Genomic DNA, 18569 nt, shown 5'->3' with positions numbered 1-18569 from the left:
CCTCCCCCGCCGCTGTCCCGCCTGGCGCCCCCCCTCGACAAGCTGGACCGCAGCTCCTGGCTGCGGCAGGACGACGACATGCCGCCCAAGGTCTCTGCATGGGTCAGGCTGCATGAGCCCAGCTATACGTTCTGATTCCGGTGTTCTGGATCCGCTCGTCACGTCTGTTTGCACGGCTTCCTGTCTCTGTCGTTTCTGTTTCTGTGAACCCACGACTGTTGGTGCTCATTTTAAAGTCCAACTTATTAAAAATGAAGAATCTTTACTGTTAAAAAGACGTTTTTTAACTGAATCTGATCATTTCAGCTTCTGACTGTGAAACTTTGATTGGTTGATTGTTTCCTTGTGTGCAAAAAAACAAAAACTCATCACATCCTGTGAAACCTAAACAGCTCATTTTACTATTAAATGTTTGATGTTATTTGGTTTGATGAAGACACGAGAAGTGGCTTTTGGTGAAGGCAGTGTGATGCTGTGGGACAACATCTACCTCACGGCAAGAACAAGACATGAAATATCAGCACAGAGATATCAATAATAACCAATAAAATACTAATACTGATCATTAAAACAACTCTCGAAAAATAAAATGAATAGAACCCATAAAAGAATCTGAAAGTTTAACATCACAATTATTTTTACAACAAAGAAATAATCAACCAGAAACTACATGTGAGTCTGTCGACCCAGACCCGGTCCAGGTCAGATCCAGGTCCGGTTCAGGCTCGGTCCTGGTCCGATCCAGGCCCGGTCCAGGTCAGATCCAGGTCAGATCCAGGTCCGGTCTAGGCCCGGTTCAGGCTCGGTCCAGGTCAGATCCAGGCCCGATTCAGACTCGGTCCAGGTCAGATCCAGGTCCGGTTCAGGCTCGGTCCAGGTCCGATCCAGGTCAGATCCAGGCCCGGTTCAGGCTCGGTCCAGGTCAGATCNATCCAGGTCAGATCCAGGCCCGGTTCAGGCTCGGTCCAGGTCAGATCCAGGTCCGGTTCAGGCTCGGTCCAGGTCAGATCCAGGCCCGATTCAGGCTCCGTCCAGGTCCAGTTCAGGCCCGGTCCAGGCTCCGTCCAGGCCCGGTCCAGGTCCAGAGGATTAACGGAGTGTGTTTGTGTTTCCAGGTTCCTCAGCGGACCACCTCCATTTCTCCGGCTCTGGTCCGGAAGAACTCTCCGGGAAACGGACCAGGCCTCGGCCCGCGGGCCGGAGCGCACCTCATCCGGGCCAGGTACGGCCCAGAACCGTCCCGCCGCCATCTGAACTGCTTCCTTTCAACGTCTGATGCTGTTTCTGTTACCGTAGCAACCCTGACCTGAGGAGGACCGACATCTCCATGGAAACGCCTCTGAAGAGGACGAGCAGCGGCAGCTCCTCCAGCTCCAGCACCCCGAGCTCCCAGGGAGGCTCCAACGAGAGAGGTGGGCTGGAGGCACTGTAATCTGGATTACATTAATCTGGATTAATTTAATCTGGATTAATCATGAAACTGGACTCACTTTAATCTGGATTAAATTAGATTTGAAGTCACTTTAATCTGGATATAAACTATGAAACTGGAGTCACTGTAATCTGGATTACACTTAATCTGGATCAACTATGAAACTGGTTAAAGTTTAAACTGGATTACATTTAAAAATGGTTTAACTTTGAAACTGGTTTAACTTTGAAACTGGATTAAGTTAAAGCTGGATTAAGTATTAATTACTTGATTCTGTTTTCAGGTAACTCTGCTGCTAAAACCGACGGCTCCACGCTTTCCTCCCACGACGCCAAAGACGACAGCAGAGAGCTGACCCGGCCCAGCCGGCCCGCTGTGAGCGCTCGCAGCCGAAGCTAACGCTAACGTGTCTGTGTGTGTGTGTGTGTGTGTGTGTGTGTGTGTGAGTGTGTGAGTTCCATGAACTCAGCGCTGAACGACGGGCTGACCGCTCTGTCTCTCCTCTCATCCTGTCCTCCATCTGTCCTTCTGTCGTCCCTCAGAGTTATAAGAAAGCTTTAGACGAGGTCAGTGGCATTTCTCCTCTTTGGCGTCTCTTTCCACCCTGTCTTTTTGTCTTTTTGTCCTCACTGACGTCCACGCGTCCCTCAGGCATGCCATCCTCACCTTTTCCTGTTGCTGGGAATGTTTGACCAATTCTGTCCCGATGCGAATTGTGTGGATTGAACTGTGTGGAACAAAAAGAAACGTAACTGGGTTACTGTATTAGCTTAGCGACGTTGAGCTTCTCTGGGTTGCAAAAGTTGAGGTTCGGGGGCCATTTGTGGTCCGCAGGCTGATTGTTTTGGGCCCTGATTGCAGATTACGAGTAGTGGATATTTGTTGGATTAATTATGTTTTTTGCTTCCTTTTTAATTTCAGTGTAAATAAACAAAATCAGGCCTGGTTGCCTAAAAATCTGCATTTAATTATTATTAAACATAAAATAACCCTTGGTAGGTCTGGCATTCAGATAAAAGAAAATATTTCTATAAGTTTCAGATAGAAATTTTACATTTATAGTTTATTGTGGAGCAAAAATATCAGTAATAAAATTGCTAATAAAATAATATATAAACAATAACAAAATAATGTAATAAAGTACAATTAATCAACAATAAAATCATATTATTTATGATGAGTTATGATGATTTTGGCTTCACTTCTGGTGTAAATTTATTTTTTTTAATTAGCAGAACTTTAGTAAATTTAATGTCTACATTTACCAGTTTAAATGCTGCTTCTGAGATGTTTTGTTGTACAATTCTTTCCCTCTTCCAAACATAAATCTGCTTTATGAAAGAATAAAAATTAATACTCAGTTTGAAAACAGTTCTTGCTTTATGGAAAATATAAATGTTTTTGTTTTGTACCAAAGTATTTGATTGTAGTAATTTTCTAATTTTTTGAGCTTTTTGTGGAACTTATTTTAGTTTAGAGAGAAAAAGTTTTCTTCCAGCTTTTCACCCAGTTATTCCTCTTTTTTCTTTCCTTCCCTTGTGAATTTTTGCTGCTGAAATATTTTCCTGTTTCGTCAGACAGGAAGCCGACCTCTGGTCATGTGACTTCCTGTCGAATCCCTCAGTGGAAACGTCACTTTTTTCACCTCTGCTGCCATGGTTCATTTTCACGGTCACTCTTTCTCTCTTTCTTCCTCCATTTTACCCTTCCTCTGTTTCTCTTCAGGAGGAGTTGGTAAGATTTCTCACCCACCTCTCCCTAAGCTCCTCCCACCAACCTCACCAAAGCCCCGCCCACTTTGTCACCTTCCTGCCTCTCAGCATCCCTGCTGTGATATTTTAGAGTGGATTTTTCTCTGGTTGCTTCTGCTTTTATGCTGTGATGCGTCAGTACAGCCGCCATGTTGCTACAGGAAGAATTTCAATTAAAACCCACGATAATAATCTAATAATCTGTGAAAAAAATCAAACAGTCTGAATTTCTCTACTTATATCTTTATTTAAAAAAAAACCATCAGTTTCTTTCTTTTGTTTTAGATAAAAACAAAACCCATTAAAGTCCAATTTGTTTTACTTTTTATTTACTTAATATCACTACATATGGTCTATTTTATTGAATTACTTTCACATTGTTTATGAATTTCTGTTTAGAAAATCTGGAATTTTAATTAAGAGGTTTTAATGTTAGTTTAATATTTTATATTTTTTCTTACAGAAGTAATATGTCAAAATTACAACATTTAAATCCAGAATCAATTATTATTGATAATTATTATTCTTTAATTTTAATTTTAAAATATTATAGAAAATAACATGTTATTCTGTTCTCAAAGTTATATAATTACAAAATCTAAATAATAAAAGGATTCAGTATTTGTGTGAAATAATACATATATTTTTATTGCAAATATTAATTTTTTATTGCATCATTTTTAATCTTTCTTGACTTTTTTATGATTTAAATGTATTGAATAAATTAATGAAACATTAAGTTAAATAGTTAAATTCTTTCCTTACATTTTTTTTCCTCTAACTGTTTCATAATGTTTCATATTTAACATATTTACACAGAATATATTAATTTGTTAACATGTTTACTTTTCTTTTTATTTAACCCATATTTTAGGACATTTTCAGTACATTCAGATAATAATATTTTATTTTCTGCTGTTTTATTAAATTTTCGGAGGAATCTGCTGATTTATTTCTGAGTCCTGCTGCAACATGGCGACAGATGCATTACACTCTAATCCAGTCGTTGCATCTCAGTTTGTTTCTCTGTGGCTGCTGGATGTGAAATGTGGGTCTGAAGTCTCTGAGAGCGAGGCATGGTCTGTAGTTCGCCTCCCGTCATGTTCTCTCCTCCTGCCTGCCGCCGCGTCACGACAGAGGAACATTTAGACGGACTAACAACCTGCATGGCGTCTCCCAGATCTGTGATGCTCCTGTCCTTTTTGCCTGCTGGATTGTTCCAACACTAAATGCTACTTTCCAGAACTTACAGTTGTCTTTTATGGCTTTTAAAGGATCATTTTCAGGAATGTGTTTGGAACGAATTGGTTACTTTTCTGAACCTAAAATACAAGTTACTTTATTAAACTTTCCAGTAAATGTCTGGTGTTCATTTTGTTATTTGTAAAACCTTAGAGTTCATTTCCCAGAACTTAAAGGTTGAATGTTACCTTCTTCAACTTGCCAAGAATGCAAAAGTTATTTTCCCAAAACGTTTAAGAATTTTAAGGTTAATTTGCAGATTGTTTTCCTGGAAATCACCTGGAACTGTCAGGTTACTTTCCAGAATATAAAGTTACTTCCTAAAACCTGCACAATATTCTGCTGAACTTTTTCTGTATTTAATTTAAATGTTACTTTTCAAAACTTAGACTGCAAAGGAAGCGTCTTTTAAGGAATTTAAAAGCAAACAATTTCATCATTAGTAACTAATAGAACTTTATGGGAAATCTGGAGTTTAAGTGATATTTTCTCAAACTTGCCAGGAATGCAAAAGTTTTTTCTTCAAAACTTTTAAGAATTTAAATGTTAATTAACTCTAAAACATGAGGTGTGAACTCCAGAAGAGTCACATGTAAGTCTGCGAAAGTAGCAATTATGGGTAAGTTCTGCAAAGTAACCCGTAAATTTTATAAATGTAGCAAAACGTTCAGGCAGTAGTTAAATTACTTTCAGGCTTTTTTTTTGCTGCAGTCAAAGATACATTGAGGCTGTTAAAGCACCTGATGTGTTTCTTTAAAAAACTGCCCAATGAAATATTAAATAAATTATAAATGTTTTTTATTGGACAAACACTTTTTACTAAGAACTCTTCGCTTATTAATCATGTTTGTTTGGGTTTAAAATATAAAATTAGCTCAAAGGTTCTGGCTTTGTGGTCATTTTATAAATCAAACATGTAGGTAGATCTGCTTCCTTTCAGGGTTTGAAGGCAACATGATAATAACATTTTACTGCAGTTCAGTTCCTGCTTTTACCTGCAGACAGAAACTCCAGACTCACTAACAGTCGCTTGTTCGTCCTGCAGGACCTGACGGCTCTGGCCAAAGAGCTGAGAGAGCTGCGGCAGGGAGAGGAGACCAGCCGTCCGCCAGTCAAGGTCACGGACTACTCTTCATCCAGCGAGGAGTCGCACAGCAGCGAGGATGAGGAGGGAGAGGGCGGGGCTAATGACGGATCGGTGGCCGTTAGCGACATACCGCGGATTATGTGAGTGACACTAGATCTCCTAAAGAGAGCAAACCAAATGAACGGCGCTAAACTGGGGTTTAACCTTTTGACCTTCAGGCCTCCAGCGAGTCAGAGCAGCAACGAGTCCTTCGGCGTGATGGGATGTCATAACGACGCCCACGGTGACCCGTACGGTGACAGCACGCAGGACAGCACGCTCATGATGCGGGAGGTGAGTCCAGGTTAAACGCCGACCCGGCCAAGATGTTCTGGTTCCCGTCTGGGTCCGGGTCACTAGCACAGCCCAGAATGCCATGAGCAGCCAGTTTGACCTCAGTAGCTGCTCCTGGACTCAGGGTGGCTGTGCTTCCAGAAAAAGTCTTAAATGAAGTTATGTAAAATTAAGTTGTCTAAAATTAAGGCCTTAAAATGTCCTGAATTCATTAATTAAAGGTAAGTTGGACTTGAATACATTAATCACAGGTCTTAAAGTTTGTCCTAATCTTGTATTTTCAGTGTGAATTTATTGCCAGTTAAATAATATTGAACATCTCTTGGCATTGATCGGTTCCCCCAGGATTTTGTTTTTGTTTTTGGAATTTTTTGCAAATAAATTCACTGATTTTGTGAAGCTGATTTAGAAATATTTACAAGAAATATTGCATTATTTGATGACAAACATCTCCACGTCGCTCACAGACCATTACCTGACATCAAGTCAGGCTGAGTCAGCAGTGTAGTAGAAAAAATACTGCCACCTGCAGGTGGGAGTTAGCATGGCTTGGTCCCAATGTTTTTGATCATTTTTGCAATAATTAGAGAAAAAGATTAAAAAGAAATGTAGTTCATATCTTCAACTAAACCAAGAATGTAGTTAATCTCAAAAGGAGAACCATTTCTTCATCAATATTTTTCTGTTTTTCTTCTGTGATGTCACAGGTCTTAAATTTCACTCATTTTGGTTTAAAAAGTCTTAGATTTGGTTTAGTGAACCTGCAGAAACACTGTGGATCCGATCTGATACAAGAAATAAAACATTAGTTTAAACATTCAGTTAAATCCTGAATGTTGATATTTGAAGCTTTTTCCAAAGATCTTAATTGGTTTTACTTTGAACATTTTACTAGTTTTATTCTGACCCAAACTCTGGACCTGCAGCGTCTTTAGCATGATGGAGGTTTTTCTCCTGAATAAACTCCACCGCCGGCAGCCTGACCTCCATCACCACCTCGCCGCTCAGGGGCCACGCCCCCTTCTCTTCTCTTCTTCCAGAGGTTTAGGGGACGGAGGCGGAGCTCTGCCCCCGGCAACAGTTACCACGGCAGCGCTAATCCGTTCCTTGGCAACACCAACCTCCCAGATCTGGTGCAACAAAGCACTCTGGGCCCTCTGGGCCGCGCCTCCTTGGTCCAAGTAGGTGGAGCAGAACCCGGCCCTTATGACAACCTCCGTCACCCTGTCCAACCCTTTGACCTTTGACCCACATCATCACCTGACCACTGACCCCTCCAACAAACATGGCAGCGTCTGATCCGGGTGGGACGTTGCCTTCAGCACCATCAGTTCCTGTCTGGTCATCAGGAGGATTTTCATCGTTCTGGTTTAACAAAAACAAACAGATGGAATCAGAAGACATTAAGCAGAAGCAAAAACTAGAATAAAACCTCGTTGGTGTTTCGATCAAACACATTTTAATGTTGGGTTAAGGATCTGCAAGGTGTCCACACTGCTAAAACACAAAATCCTATTTAGTCTAGTTTCTAGTTCAATTATCTCGGTACACAGGAGCTTGTTTTACGTTAATAGTTCTGGTTCCACTGGCAGATTATTTCACTTATAACATTTTCTCCATGTTTTAAACTATTAGTTGGACCAGTTCATGAAGGTCAACCAAACAAACCCCATCATGGTTTTACCCCAATGACAGGATGAGTGTGTACAGCTTTTACCTGGTAGCAGTTACTAATTCTCAGCATTTCCTCTCTGTACCACTAGAGGGAGCTGCTGTACCAGTGGGGAGTTGGTCCTGTTTCTGTTCTTTTGGATTATATTTCATTCCAACTTCAAGTTGACGTTAAGATGTTTAATCTATTGCAACATTTAAGTAGACATTTGCATGACTTCAACTTATTTTAGGGGGAAAATCTTTAGTAAAAGTTTACTTTGATCACAAATGGCATAATTATACCCCATCTTCTTTCCTTCTTTTCCTCCATCTTTCATTTTTCCAGCCTCTGAACCAGGAAGTTCCCACCATTTTTCTGACAAAATAAAGGAAACAACTTAGCATAGCTTTTAATTAACCCGATGTTTCCTTTATTTTGAGTCCTGACTGCTGATCAGATCTGAGTGTCTGCTGTATTTCTGTGTTCTGCAGTACGGGATGGGAGGCAGCGGCGGCTCCAAGGCGTCCTTCACCCCGTTCGTTGACCCCCGGGTGTACGGGACCTCGCCGACTGAAGATGATGAGAAAAACTCTGCTGCAGGTACGATTCAGCTCACCGACTTCGTCCTCGACTCCTTCATGGAGAGGAGCTCAACATTTCTTACATTTCTAACATGACAATGTCTATCTTCTGCCATCTGTGGTTATTTTTAAAAAGCAGACAATAAATACAGCACAGAAAAACCCAGGCTAGAACGCACAACATAAAGCTGTGTTAATGTACAACTTAATGTAGTCTAAATAGCAGCTGTGGGCACCACTAACCGCGCTAACCCAAAGAACTAATCATAAACAATAGTTCCACAAACGCTAAAGCGCTACACCAGCATGATACTTAGCAGAAGCTAATGCTAAAGCGCTTCACCAGCATGGTATTTAGCAGAAGCTAACGCTAAAGCGCTACACCAGCATGGTATTTAGCAGAAGCTAATGCTAAAGCGCTTCACTAGCATGGTATTTAGCAGAAGCTAACGCTAAAGCGCTTCACCAGCATAGTATTTAGCAGAAGCTAACGCTAAAGCGCTTCACCAGCATGGTATTTAGCACAAGATAATGCTAAAGCGCTTCACCAACATGGTATTTAGCAGAAGCTAACGCTAAAGTGCTTCACCAGCATGGTATTTAGCACAAGATAACGCTAAAGCGCTTCACCAACATGGTATTTAGCAGAAGCTAACGCTAAAGCGCTTCACCAGCATGGTATTTAGCAGAAGCTAACGCTAAAGCGCTTCACCAGCATCGTATTTAGCACAAGATAACGCTAAAGCGCTTCACCAACATGGTATTTAGCAAAAGCTAACGCTAAAGCGCTACATCAGCATGGTACTTAGTAGAAGCTAACACTAAAGCGCTACATCAGCTAATGCTAAAGCAGAAGCTAACGCTAAAGCGCTACATCAGCTAATGCTAAAGCAGAAGCTAACGCTAAAGCGCTACACCAGCTGGGTATTTAGCAGAAGCTAATGCAACTACTTAAAGATTTCTTAACAGTCAATAAAGAAAACTTGAACACAGATGTTGAATGTCATTCAACTGAAAGTTTACAAAACAGCCACGTAAATTAGCACTTTACAATTTAGCCATAAAAATATACATAAGGGAAGCTAAGAGGCCTAGAAGAAACGGCCATCATTGTTTTTATATAAACATATTTATATATATTTTAAAAATGTAAATGTGTGTATAAAGCAGATTTGTTTTCTTCAGGTTAATTTTGGTTTTTTTCTGCAGCGTTGTTTGCTGATGAGCTGCTGAAACAGGAGCAGGAGCAGGCGAGGCTCAACGAGGCCCGGAAGATCTCCGTGGTCAACGTGAACCCGACGAACATCCGGCCGCACAGCGACACGCCCGAGATCAGGAAATACAAGAAGCGCTTCAACTCTGAGATCCTCTGCGCTGCTCTGTGGGGTGAGACGCCGGCGGACGCCGCGCAGGAACCAAAATGTTTCTGCAGGAAATAAAAAGTTTTTTCTGCAGGAGTGAATCTGCTGGTGGGGACAGAAAACGGCCTGATGCTGCTGGACCGAAGCGGCCAGGGAAAAGTTTACAACCTGATTAACCGAAGGCGCTTCCAGCAGATGGACGTCCTGGAGGGACTCAACGTCCTGGTCACCATCTCAGGTTAATCTGACGTTTAATGTTTGATGTCTAACGTCCTTAAAGGGTTTCAGCCAACAAAAGCATTTAAATGGGACTCTCAGATTAAATGTCTTTATTACATTTTTTAAAGGTGACCTATTATGCTTCCTTGAACAGGTTATGATAGATCTATGGTCTATACAAAACATGTTCATTAAAAAAATGACTCTTAGCTGAGATTTCAGTCTGGTCCGTTCTGCTTACTTCGAGCTGTTTTAGGGCGTCTTGCTGCTGCTGGCCACGCCCCCAACTCAACATTTATAGTTGCACATGAAAATGGCTGCAAACAGATGCGCAATTATACAACCGTACATCTTTGAAAAGCATTAGTAGAGCCTCCTCCACAACCAACAAGAAAGCAGCAAATGGATTCTGAATGGCAAGTCAACAACAAACACTTGTCTTTTCCAGCAACCACTGTAAAGCGATAAAACCAACTGACTGAAAGTCCTAGCGGTCCGCTTGGGTTGCTAGGGAACGGGCTGGTTCGGCTGGGGTTGCTAGGTAACGAGTTGGCTTGTTACCTACCTGCTAGGTGAGGGGACATGCCTGCTGATTTGTGACGTTACATTAGAAAGGTTTTCGAAACTGCTCATTTTCCAGACACCAAGAAACATTAGCTTATTGCTAAAATACAACTGGGTGTTTTTCTTAAGCGGTTGGGCTGTTTTTAGAAGCATCTGAGACCCAAATGGAAGTATAACAATTTGAAAAATATGAAATTTTCACAGTAGGTTCCCTTTAAGAACTGCAGCAGTCAGGTAAATTTTAATCGACTACTTTAGAGACTAACTGGTGAATTCATCAGGTCTTAACTTGCCCACATCAGTCCTACCTGGGAAACACCCTTCCTGTTGCTACATTGAAGGCTTTGCCAGGACTGCTCTTCGTATACAGTATAAATAAAACCTCAAAACACGTCTAAATTTCTAAATCTTAGGTGGATCTGCAGGTAAGTCGAAAATAAACCTGTAATTTCTGATTGTGCAGGGAAGAAGAACAAGCTGCGAGTGTACTACCTGTCCTGGCTGAGGAACAGGATATTACACAACGACCCGGAGGTGGAGAAGAAGCAGGGCTGGATCACAGTGGGGGAGCTGGAGGGCTGCGTGCATTACAAAGTCGGTACGTTGTCAGCTTAGAAGCACAGTAACAACACAATCCCAGTTAGGTTTTTATTTAAAATTACTTAAACTAAGCTTTCAAAAGAACCAATTTATTATTTTCTTCTTGTCTAATGTGTTTTTTAAATATTTTCCTGCAGTGAAATACGAAAGGATTAAATTCCTGGTGATTGCTCTGAAAAACTCAGTGGAAATCTACGCCTGGGCACCAAAACCTTACCATAAATTTATGGCCTTTAAGGTAAAAACAGAAGCTGGGAGGATCAACAAAACAATGATTTATATCTGTGATGAGAAGATACAGAAATATTTGGTAAAATTCAGAATTTTAATGCTAAAAATAAATATTTAGAGAATAAAAACAAGCAGATAGGGCTGCAGAAGTAAAACAAGTGTGAGCCACATCCTGCTATTCCTGCTGAGAAGAAAAACTTTTTTTTTTTGAGAAAGATAATCAACTTGAAAAATGTAAGATATTGTTTGCTTTTTGTGTTTTCCTTAACAAGGCAAACCTGGGAATTTTTTTATATGTCAAACCTACAATTATTTACATATGCCTTCTCTACAGAAATGAGATTATTTTGTTTGTTTTATTAAAATATTAACTAAAATAATAATGATAAAGAAAAAAAAGGTTAGGTAATTTTAATAAAAATCTAAATTTCATATATATATAATAAGTTTAATATTTTTGGCCCCAATGGCTAAACCTAATAGACTGAATTTACAATTTGTTATCATTTTTTTCTATTCATACTGACCATTTCAGTCAGTATTGATTCTGACTAAAATGCTTTACAGAAGAATGCTACGAATACTCAGACCAACAGGCAACTGTGGCACTTTTTTAATCACTCACTCTCTTCTCTTGCTGTCAGTCTTTCACCGATCTGCAACATCGCCCCCTGCTGGTGGATTTAACTGTGGAGGAGGGTCAGAGGTTAAAGGTTATCTATGGCTCCACTGTAGGTTTCCATGTGATCGATGTGGATTCTGGAAACCCTTATGACATCTACATCCCCTCACATGTAAGTGACGGAGATTGTGTGTGTGTGTGTGTGTGTGTGTGTGTGTGTGTGTGTATGCGTGTGTGTGTGTGTGTGTACTCTGGTATTTGTATGATGTGGGGACAGATGTATTTACCTACATTATAAGGACCTGTCCCCCAAACTAAACAGCTCCTTGCACAACTTTTTAATGTTTTGAAATTTTACGTAAAAGATCAACACAAGTAGTGGGAGGAAAATGATACATTTGTTTTACTATACCCTGTAATAAAATAAACCTCAAGAAGTTAGCTTCAGAAGTCGTCCAGTTAGTAAACAAAGTCTGTTGAGTGATTAATTGTCAATAGACTGCTGCTGTGTGAAGGGTTGCTCTGTGAAAACAGATGTTTACAGAAGCTCTCCATCCAATCTGAAGGAGCTAGGGCTCAAAGTTTCATGTTTTACATGTTCAGCAGCTTTAGAAACAAACCCTAAAAAACAAGTTTTCAAACTGGTCTTCATCAGCATTTCTCCAGTTTTACTTTACATTCTGATTGTGTTGATTTTCTATGACCATTTTCAGGCTGGTAATCCCCCAACTCTTTTTCATAAGTCATAAGATAAAAAGGCTCATAAGCTGAAGAAATTAACCAAAAGCCAATTTTAAGTTAGATTTGTATTCACTCTAAAACCCCAAAGATAACACTGTTTATTATTTTAGCTCAGACAAAATGATTATTATTAAGTTACTTGGTGAAAACTTGGACTACAACTTAAGAATGATGCATATTTTATGGATTAAGGACAAAAATGAACAATAAACAGGAAACATCTGAAGACAAAGCCATTGATCAGCTGCTTGACTCAAGACTTTTGCACAGTTCTGCGACTTCATTAAGTCAAAAACGGCGTCAGCAAGAACATAATGAGACAGTAAAGCCAGTTGAGTCAGTGTCCTCCTCTAACCCTGGCGGTGTTTCAGTCAGAGATGGATGAGGAGAAAAGGGAGACGGTGACCATAGCAACCGCCTCTCATCGCCTTTTGGCGCTGTTGAGTCACGCTGTGTCCGTTTCCATGGCGAGCCGCCCCTCTCTCCATGCCCCCTTGTCATCCCGTCTCTGCTGCCTCACAGATCCAGGGTCAGGTGACCCCGCACGCCATCGTGGTCCTGCCCAAGACGGACGGCATGGAGATGCTGCTGTGCTACGAGGACGAGGGCGTCTACGTCAACACCTACGGCCGAATCACCAAAGACGTGGTGCTGCAGTGGGGCGAGATGCCCACATCCGTCGGTATGTCAAAGGTCACCAGACAGAGAGAAACAAACATGTTTCATGATTTATAATGAGCTGCAATGTGTCTCTAACAGAATCTGTTAGACTCACATTCTGTCTAAAATACTGCCAGAGTATCAACTTGATCTTTCCTCCTTAAAGCTGCAGTACGTAATTTTTTTACATATTTGTTGAATCTGTCATTATGACAGCATGGAATGAGACAGATAATCTTCCTTCTCCCAGCGCTCCCAGTGCTAACTGGAAACTTGATGATTTATGTCTGACGTTAGAAAAGTTTTACCGATTTAAACATCCCATAATACCTCAGGCTGGTTGTCCTGCTGAACCTCCAGCAGCTTTTCCTCTAGGATCATTCTGGGTTTAACTCCATCCATCTTCACCTCTGACCTGTTGAAGAAACCCACCCCACAGCATGTTGCTGCCTCCACCATGCTTCACTGTGGGGATGGGGTGTTTAGGTTGATGTGCAGGTTATTTTCCTCCACAAAACGTGTTGGAAACAGGAGAAATAAAGATGTGTGTTAACCAAATGTTTCAGTTTGCAATGAAGAAATTAAAAGTTGTAGATTTTGTTTTAAACACGAGGTGAAACTTTCTAGATTTTCTCAAAAACGTCTTCAGGGAAGAACAGACGTTTTCTATCTGAGGAAGTCGCATTTCAAGCTGAACCTGCTCTTCTGCTGCAGAGTCGCGTCCTGACAGGGCGGTGTTGTTATGATACGACTCCACCCAAAGCAACCAAGTCGCTCCACATTCCTCAGGATTATAAATACCTTCAAGATGTCGCATCAGGCTTCTGGTTCTGACTGGACGGATTGTTGTTCTGCCAGAGCTGGAAGAATTCAATTAATGTCGTATTGATCAGATATGAAATCACGATCCATTCAGATCAAACCGAGCCTCTGATCTGATCAGTCCGACAGAGAGAAGCTCTGGCAGTGACTGTTTTGGGTTTCTGTCTCCATGTCGGTGTGTTTACATTTATATTTATGTATATTTGGTCCTGCTGTCCCTGCAGCCTACATCCACTCCAACCAGATCATGGGCTGGGGGGAGAAGGCCATCGAGATCCGCTCCGTGGAGACGGGACACCTCGACGGCGTTTTCATGCACAAACGAGCTCAGCGCCTCAAGTTCTTGACGGAGAGAAACGACAAAGTGAGTCTGAAACCAGCTCAGATTTAGCTTTATTTATATGCTGGCAAAACTAAAAAAATCTGTTTTAATGAAGTAAATCAATAAATCAATTAATTTGACTCTAAATAGATTGATTCTTACCAATCTTCTACTTTTTCACTTCTTATTGAATACTTTGTTAGAACTTATATTTAACCATGAATAACTTAGCAGGAAATAACAGTAATAATAATAATAATTATAATAATAGTAACAAATTTAAACAACCTTTAAATGGTAAATTTGCTGAGCTTAAGTAGAACTTTTCTAGCCACACTGACCAATCAAATGCTCATAAACTCTTCCAGGTTTATAAACCGACACTCAGATTGGTTTCATGATGTTTGGTTTCTTTCTGCTGTCAGGTTTTAAAGTTTTCCTCGGTCTCTGCAGGTTTTCTTCGCCTCAGTCCGCTCTGGAGGCAGCAGTCAAGTTTTCTTCATGACCCTGAACAGAAGCTCCATGATGAACTGGTAACCTGCCCCGCCCCCCGCTGGGAGCCACGCCCCTTCGCCGGAGGGACGATGGAGGACGGTGTTTGTGCGTGTTTATATGTGTGTGTGTACTCGTGGACGACGACGACAAGCTGCTGACTGGACTGCACATCTGGAGGAGGTGCTAAACCACAGCAGAGCGTCCCTACTTAGACATCCTCACGCTGTAGGGGGCGCTGCAGGTCCTGTGGTCGGTTTGACTGCCTGCAGAGCGAAGGTGACCCCACAAGGTCGGCGCTTTGGCCTGCTGGGCCGGACTGAGGGTGGATCTGGAGCCTTTAAGGACCTGACCAGTAGCCTTCGAGTGGGGAAGCTCTTTGTGTAGCACATCAGTGACTTTCATCCAGGGTGTTCACACTGCGAGTGCACAGGCCTGCCTGCTGCAGCAAAACCCCACGGCTGTAGTTTAGTGAGTAAGCAAAGTAGCATTAGACAAACAAAACACCTGAGGATGAGATCATAAATGCACACAATGGTAAGATTGTTTTCATCTCACAAAGCCAGGACGATTTATTATTTCTGTTTTATTAGATTCTGTCTGAATTAATCACATGTGAGAACAGAAACACACAGAGGCTGCTGGGTGTGAAAATCCTTTTTGTTTCACTTTTAGGAACAGAAATGCACAACTTTAAGAAGCAACAAACAAAATGCACCAGAATAAGAAATGATTCGGATTCTGGGCGCCTGATCAAATCTGACAATCTTAAAGGGACAGTGACGGGAAATCTCTGAATGTTACACAAAAAGAATGTCGCAACATTTCACTGTTTCAGCCATCGATGATTATATAAAACCAATCTGACAGATTAATCTGCAAAAACACAAAATCTTACCAAGTAATTTTGTCCAGTTTCTAGTGTAAATATGTTAGTAAACTTGAAGTAAGAAAAAATTAACTTACAAGTAAACTTTCAGAAAGAAATAGCAGCTTTTTAATTAATATAATTCCTTAATATTCTTTAAAAAGTTAAAGTTCCACTGACAGATTATTTCACTTAAAACATGACATTTTCCTCATGTTATAAGTGAAATAATTCATCAATGAAACTAGAACTTTTTCATTAATATTAATTAATTACCAGATTCTACTTCATTCTGAAGAGTCACTTGTAAGTTAGTTTTGTCTTATTTCAAGTTTACTAACATATTTACACTAAAAACTGGACAAAATTACTTTGTAAGTTTTTGTGTTTTGCAGTGAAATGCTTAAAAATGTGAATATAAAGTCAGAGCACAGTTCACTGATGCACATCTTCCAACACAGCAGCTTAACGCTGCCGCGCTAAATTCAACGACATAAACTCAAAATAATCTGTAGACTGTCAGACATCAACTTTAACACTGACTTCCCAGCTTGAAAATAAAAAACAAATAAGTTTCTGACTAGAACTCAGATCAGATGACTAAGATGGCTAAATAAATAATCATAAAATATAAAACATAAAGAGTGTGATGTGTCTGATGTTTTTAAGTATGACAGCTTAAAAACATCAGAAATAAACTATTTGCTCTTAATTAGATCACAAACTATCAAACATTTCATGACAGTTTCTGATATATTATCACCTTTAATTGCTTGTTTTCCTTCTTGAAGCAAATTTAGTTTATTTCCAAAATAAAAGTCAGTACCTGAATAAGGACCTAAATAAACTGTTTTCCAAAAGCTTTGTATTTTCTTAGCACAGTTTAAAGCACTGCTTGTTGCATTATTGAGCCATATTTTTCTTATTAACTTCATTTTTGAATATGTTTTGTGTACACATATAAAAACACGTAAAGAACGCAACAAAATTAGCTGTTAAAAATAATCCTCCCAAACAAGCTTTCTGTTTCTTTTAGTGGTTTCTTGACTGTTTTAGCAAAATATAGCAGATTACTTTTCATGGTTTTTATTTCTTCATGATGCAGCACAGAAACAACTCAAAAGGCATCAGCAGGAGGTAAAACACCCAGCTGTGGTCCGTCGCTCCTCTGGATGCTCACAGTGTGAACACTCGCTTCGAGTGATGCTGCTGGACGTCTGCCTCCTCCCAGAAAACACCAATAATCCTTCAAACAAGCAACGACTGTCAGAGGGAGGAGCCAGAGATCCGACCCGCCGCTGCAGACGGCCTGCAGCAGCTGCTGCAGCTGTTTGGTTCCTGACAGGAGAAGGAAGCTTGTAGATATTGTACTATTGCTGCAGCAGCAACACAATAACAGAAATCTTCACGTCTTTTCTCACTGGAAGAACTCGTTCGTAGAATAGTTACAAACTTCTGGAAGGTGTTATTTCTCCTGCCTTGTGTTAAAACCACTTTTTATTTTCTGTTTTAGCTCTTCTGCTTGTTCTCCACTTTTGTAAATACTCACAGGCTGTTTAAAAGCAGACAAAAACAAAAAGGGTTTTATGAGATTTGTTTTTATTTCGTCCCTCTTTCAGTCATTATAACCTGGGAGATTTTTCTGAGCACTTCCAGGAACTAAATGAGTTTAATTTCGTTCATTCATGGCTGTTTATTTAGTTTGCATGAAGACATACATGTTGAACCGTCTTCACTTGTTATGAATTTCAGGTTTGAGACAAAACACTTGTTGGTTTTACAATAGAAAGTGGACAAAACCCTGAAAAATGTTAGCATTTTGTGTTTTTTTTAGTTGAATAACAGTAAAGATTGTACACTGGAGAATTATACATCTTGGTGACATTTATTATTAATTTAGATATGTAAAAACCAAGCAGGTGCGTAGATTTTGACTGTAAACGCTGGGATTATGAGAGAAATCTGTTTCATCTTTTGCTTTATTTCCTTTTAATTGTTCAAAGATCTTAAAGGATGTGATAAACGGACGCAGACTGAGGCCAGCTGAGGCCTTTAAAATGTGCAGGATGTTGGAGTTGATCATCAACCTGTGAATAAAGAGCAGGAGGCAAAGAATCAATAGATTAAAAGATATTTATACTGTAATAATTTACATGATGATAATATCTTACTGATCATTTTAGAGGACATAAATAATGTTCACTTATCAAAGCTTAGTTGTCTTTCTACAGAATAGAGAACATAGCGAATACTGTAAGAATTTCTAAAAAAAAAAATACAATGTTTTTATCGTGGTATTATTTGTATTTCAATTTTTTGTATCAAGACTGTGAACGTGTGTGCGACTGTGTGTCTGAGCGTGCAGGTGTGTGCACAGGTGTGTGACATGCATGTGAGCGTATGTTTTCACCTCACCTGAATCACTGGAGTCAGTCAGAAGATGACCGCCGTCTGGCAACGCACATCTGTGATGTTTGGAAATCTCCAATAAATGTCCTCTCCTTGTACAGCAGAAACCCGGAGCCACTTCTCTTTCCTCACACAAACCTTCACCTTATGGGTGTCGCAGTAACAACCACACAATTTCACAATATGAAATTGTGAAATTTCATATTGAAATTTCACAATTTCAATATGAAAATGTGTTTCATATTGATAATTACTGATTTGCTTTAATATCTGAAATACTTCCAGACTGGTGGAGTGACATTTCCTCTTTTATCCACAGGGGGGGACTTGAAACTGTTTGTTACCCAGCAAGTTGTTGCTAGGCAACTGAAGAGTGTGAGTTAGTTGATTCCACCAACCTAGCTTAGCTAGCTGTGAGGTTCAGCAGTTCAAGTTTTTACTTTTATCAACTAATCAAGTTTTTGGTTTTTAAAGATTTAATTTTTGGAAATTTATGGGTATTTCCACCAAAGCGCTCCTTTGGTTTCCATAGTTAGAGTGATGTCAGCACGCCCGGCGGCCATCTTGGTTGACGAGCA

At 40.2% G+C, this 18569-nt stretch overlaps 1 protein-coding gene across 8 annotated transcripts in view; it reads left to right on the top strand.

Moving 5' to 3' along the window:
* The window catches only part of tnikb (TRAF2 and NCK interacting kinase b), a 64631-nt gene extending 48967 nt beyond the window's left edge, over nucleotides 1-15664 (top strand). For 3 of the 8 annotated variants that reach the window (XM_016665630.1, XM_016665629.1, XM_016665625.1), the window contains 16 exons: nucleotides 1116-1222; nucleotides 1297-1412; nucleotides 1716-1807; nucleotides 1975-1998; nucleotides 3158-3166; nucleotides 5471-5652; nucleotides 5731-5845; nucleotides 7991-8099; nucleotides 9290-9466; nucleotides 9536-9679; nucleotides 10688-10822; nucleotides 10962-11062; nucleotides 11700-11849; nucleotides 12941-13100; nucleotides 14125-14264; nucleotides 14676-15664. In XM_016665630.1, coding sequence (XP_016521116.1) covers nucleotides 1116-1222; nucleotides 1297-1412; nucleotides 1716-1807; nucleotides 1975-1998; nucleotides 3158-3166; nucleotides 5471-5652; nucleotides 5731-5845; nucleotides 7991-8099; nucleotides 9290-9466; nucleotides 9536-9679; nucleotides 10688-10822; nucleotides 10962-11062; nucleotides 11700-11849; nucleotides 12941-13100; nucleotides 14125-14264; nucleotides 14676-14759 — 1845 coding nt within the window. In that variant the 3' untranslated portion in view covers nucleotides 14760-15664. Of the gene's footprint in view, nucleotides 1-1115; nucleotides 1223-1296; nucleotides 1413-1715; nucleotides 1808-1974; nucleotides 1999-3157; nucleotides 3167-5470; nucleotides 5653-5730; nucleotides 5846-6885; nucleotides 7345-7990; nucleotides 8100-9289; nucleotides 9467-9535; nucleotides 9680-10687; nucleotides 10823-10961; nucleotides 11063-11699; nucleotides 11850-12940; nucleotides 13101-14124; nucleotides 14265-14675 lie in introns of those variants that run through there. The other 5 variants (XM_016665632.1, XM_016665627.1, XM_016665626.1 and 2 more) reach the window with 5 other exon arrangements.
* Nucleotides 15665-18569: the final 2905 nt, after the last annotated feature.

This window comes from Poecilia formosa, unplaced genomic scaffold, assembly GCF_000485575.1.
Source record: "Poecilia formosa unplaced genomic scaffold, Poecilia_formosa-5.1.2 Scaffold602, whole genome shotgun sequence".
Taxonomy (NCBI): Eukaryota; Metazoa; Chordata; class Actinopteri; order Cyprinodontiformes; family Poeciliidae; genus Poecilia; species Poecilia formosa.
This window is presented reverse-complemented; position numbering and strand designations above follow the sequence as displayed.